This window comes from Olea europaea, chromosome 12 (assembly GCF_002742605.1).
Source record: "Olea europaea var. sylvestris chromosome 12, O_europaea_v1, whole genome shotgun sequence".
Lineage (NCBI taxonomy): Eukaryota > Viridiplantae > Streptophyta > Magnoliopsida > Lamiales > Oleaceae > Olea > Olea europaea.
In genome coordinates this window covers 10,768,964-10,772,736 of record NC_036248.1, presented here as the reverse complement: position 1 = coordinate 10,772,736, position 3,773 = coordinate 10,768,964, and the positions used below count along the sequence as shown (strand labels likewise).

The 3,773-nt window shown below is 35.8% G+C and overlaps 1 protein-coding gene across 1 annotated transcript; it reads right to left on the bottom strand.

Moving 5' to 3' along the window:
- Positions 1-1,754: 1,754 nt before the first annotated feature.
- Positions 1,755-3,555, bottom strand: LOC111405590 (heat stress transcription factor B-2a-like). The gene is made up of 3 exons (XM_023034540.1): positions 3,398-3,555; positions 3,033-3,296; positions 1,755-2,939 (listed from the first exon to the last, which is right to left on the bottom strand). Exons 2-3 carry the CDS (start codon positions 3,282-3,284, stop codon positions 2,163-2,165), a joined length of 1,029 nt encoding a protein of 342 aa, XP_022890308.1. The 5' UTR covers positions 3,285-3,296; positions 3,398-3,555; the 3' UTR covers positions 1,755-2,162.
- Positions 3,556-3,773: the final 218 nt, after the last annotated feature.

Below are 3,773 nucleotides of genomic sequence, written 5' to 3'. Positions count from 1 at the left end.
TGAATAAACATATTTGCATTACGGTTTTTGTTAATTACACCATACTATAATTATATTGAATATCTTTAATTTTTATGTTTTTTAAACTTTATTTTTCGTATTTTAATCTCAACCTTATTATTTTGATTAGTACTTCTGATGACGGTTAAAAATTTCTTTAGGGTTGAGCAAAAAGACTTGTTTATCCTTGATATTATAAATAAACAATATAAACAACAAATACATGAGCTTGATGCTATCGTTATTAGAGAGCAGTGGTGGAGGCAGAATTTTTGGTTTCAGGGCCTATAATGGATGGTCAAAGTCGTTACAATAGCTGGAAAGGCAGGAATATTTTAAGAAAATAATAAGCTCAAAATTTGTCAAGAAAACAAGAAAATGATCGAAGTCCAGTAAATAAAACTACAAAAAAGAAAAAAAGAAAAAAAAATAGAGAGATTATTCAAAAAAATATTGTGAAAAAATATGAAAATCATAGTTTTTCATGTAAATTAAAGTGACAATTAAAAAATATAAAAATTTCCCATTTTATATCTCCTCCCCACCATAATATGCTAATGAAAGAGCGTAAATCACTGCGTATGAACAAAAAAGACTCATGAAATAGGTCCAAATAGACTGCAAAACAGACTTAGCTCCTGTTTGGCAAGGATTATAATTATAATTTTAATCTATTTAATTTTAGACACATATATCGTGAGAATAGTAGCTTCTCGATTACACATTCATTAACTTTTATCAAAATCTATTAAACTTTGATTCAAAAATGAATTTTAATCTATTTAATTTTAATCACATACTTCATTAGCACAGTAACTTCTCGATTACACATTCACTAACTTTTATTTAAATCTATTAAAAATTTGATATAAATATTTTTGACCCGAAAGTAGTCCTCGACGCCACCCATGAACCTTTTTCCAGATATTATCCTTTATCAAAGGTAAATTGAGATAGAAAATGACAAATTGTATTTCATCCACTTTTTTCAATGTCATTCACAATTCTATTTAGAAGTAAACTAATAATAATTACAAAGCTCAAAATCAACATAGACCAACATAATTATCCAAATAACATAACCTGTGATTAGCAAACGATTAGAGAAATTTTGAACCACATGACAATAAAAGTTTAACTTTATCTCCGAAGATACACCTATTCAAACGAATGCTTATTACCCTTATATTTTAGTTGAAACACCATTAAATTTTGACTGAATATTTAGATCTCTACCCATATCCAATGAAAATGGCTCAGTACTTCACCCCATTCTACATGGAAATCAACATTGTCTTGCTTCCAGCGGCAGCGTGGAGAGTTCAATTCTTGATGAGAACTTGCGGCCAAATATTTGGTATGGAGCAATCACTGTGAAGGAGGGTCTCTTGTGCGCAGAAGTGTACAGGCAATGGGAGGAACCTGTGATCCAGTTGAGGCATAACTTGCGATTTACCCCTCTAAAGTTCTAGGGGCAAGGGTCTTGGAAGTCTAGAATTTAGTCTGATATAAGTTGGGATACCTGAATATCAAAAAAAAAAAATGCCTAATGAGTGACAGGTCTAGCTACTTTATGAATTAGAAAACACATTAATCGCAACTTAACTCCTCAACCAATAGCGGTCAAAATTTTGTCATTTCTCAATTGTATGAAATTAAATATCTTTTTATGAAAAAAGATCTTTCTCATCATTTTAACAAATACAAATTACGAAGCTTTACATAACAATAAAAACAATTGTCATTCTTCTATATAGATCGAACGATTTGTCTAGTAGATTATAATAATGGAATAAGAAAAAAAAACAAAGGTCCAAATACACGTATCACTTCGGTGCTCCCTGAAATTGACGTGTATCTACCAGCACTTACAAAAGGCTATTGTTCAAATTAATTCTATAATACACACGTTACAATAAAATACCTATTAATTAAGGTAGAAATGAGCACGCTACACAGCTCCGGATAAAGGTCTTTTTTTTAAATGAAAATCTATAAAATACTGAAAAAGTTCAAGAAGTTTCCTGAGAAAGGCCCTATCATAAAGATTGTCGACGCACGTGACCCATTTAGCACGTGACTCACCTCGTACCGACCCATCTGCACCTGTCTAGTCTAGTTAATGTTTACTAATGAATCATCCACCGTCTATCTGATCTTTATCAATTACGCGCATTTTTATTTCGCGAATCAAACCGTTTCAACCACAAGATCTCCTGATCACCTACGCTATTCTGTCTATCCAACGGCTCAGATTTCACGCCCATCCCTGGTTGCTGCAGCTGTAATTCTATCTCATGCTCCGCCGAACAACCTTCGCTTTTCCTCCCGCGCTTCACACAAATCGGCACCCCGAATAATCTCGCGTTCATTTCCTCTGCTTCTAATCTAATACTGTTCCCTCCGTCGCCGTTAGCGGTGGAGGCGTTGGCAACTCCTTGCAACTGTTCGCAAAATCTTTTCATTGGTTGTAGATCCAGCCGCTCCATAAGTTGATCGCTGTTACTAGGGTCGTCATTTTCCTGGCTATTGCAATTCGTAGCGTAATTCGACATCAGAACACAAACGTTGTTGCACAGACTCTTCATCTTGCCAAGCTCTTTGTTTAGCTGCATGTTCTCCTTCCTTAGCCTTTCATTTTCTCTAATCAGGTCCGCCGTGCTGCTGGTCGTTTCGTAAACAACTTGGATGGAGTTTGACGATGAAAGGACTTGTTCTTCACCTGAATCTGTCAGGGATGCCACTAGAGGCTGAGGCGTAGACGGTACCGGCTGTGCCGCCGCCTCCGCCACCGTTACCGAGGGTGAAGGTGGCGCCACACTGGTTGATGACGGGGTCGCTATTTTCCGACGTTGAATATCACACAGAAGCTTTCTCTCGCCCCTCCGAAAACATTCGTTTGAGAATTCCCATCGATCAGGTACAACCTTTCGAAATCCCTACCAAAAAGACGATCAATCAATAAAAATATATTTTTTCAATACAAATTATGAATGGACTTTTATTGAAAACTTCGAGGCGATTAAGCTTACGTAAGTGTTGAGTTGACGAACAAAGCTTGAGAAATTGTTGTGTTTGAAATACTTTGGAAGCAAATCTCTAGCAAACTCCGTAGGATTCGATACGATAAAAGCAGATCCCTCTTCATTCCAGGAGATGATATCATCAATGGTGTTATCATTCACCAGCTGGTAGGTTTTGGTCAAAAACGGCGTCGGAACACATCTCGTAATATCGCCGGCCGCCGATCCCCCTCCGTTTCGATCCACCGGTGGTGGAGCCATAGCTCCTCCTCCCTAAATTAATCAAAATCATATGAAATTCAACAACTAAACAAAAAATTAATCAAATCGTATTAAAAACATAGGTTTAGATTAATCAACTAACAAAACAACACCTAAATCAAAAATTCTGATGCGATCTAATCGACAAGGTGAAATTTCGATTCCTTGTCACATGTTGAATGTTCCGATGAAAATTATTTTTTGGGTGCAAAACTCGAAAGAGAGAGAATATAGGATAGAGAGAGGAGAATAAAGAGAGAAAATCGGGAGAAAAGAAAACAGATAGGGAAGAAAGAACGAGAAGTTTCGGTGTGGGGTATACACACGTGTCAGATAGTGAGGGGCTAACAATGTAGAATTATTCTAGCACGGTTCAACAGTGTAACAGCTCATTGAATTCTAGTAGTATGGAAATTAAGGCAATATTTATTTATTACTAATTAATGTTGTAGCCGAAAATCTAGAATTATACTATTCTTGAGTAGATTA

Bases quoted from the DNA above. Each gene is read 5' to 3' on its own strand.
- LOC111405590 (XM_023034540.1), bottom strand. From the start codon at position 3,284: ATGGCTCCACCACCGGTGGATCGAAACGGAGGGGGATCGGCGGCCGGC. The intron at 2,940-3,032 runs GTAAGCTTAATC...TCTTTTTGGTAG, and splicing joins TTCGTCAACTCAACACTTAC to GGATTTCGAAAGGTTGTACC.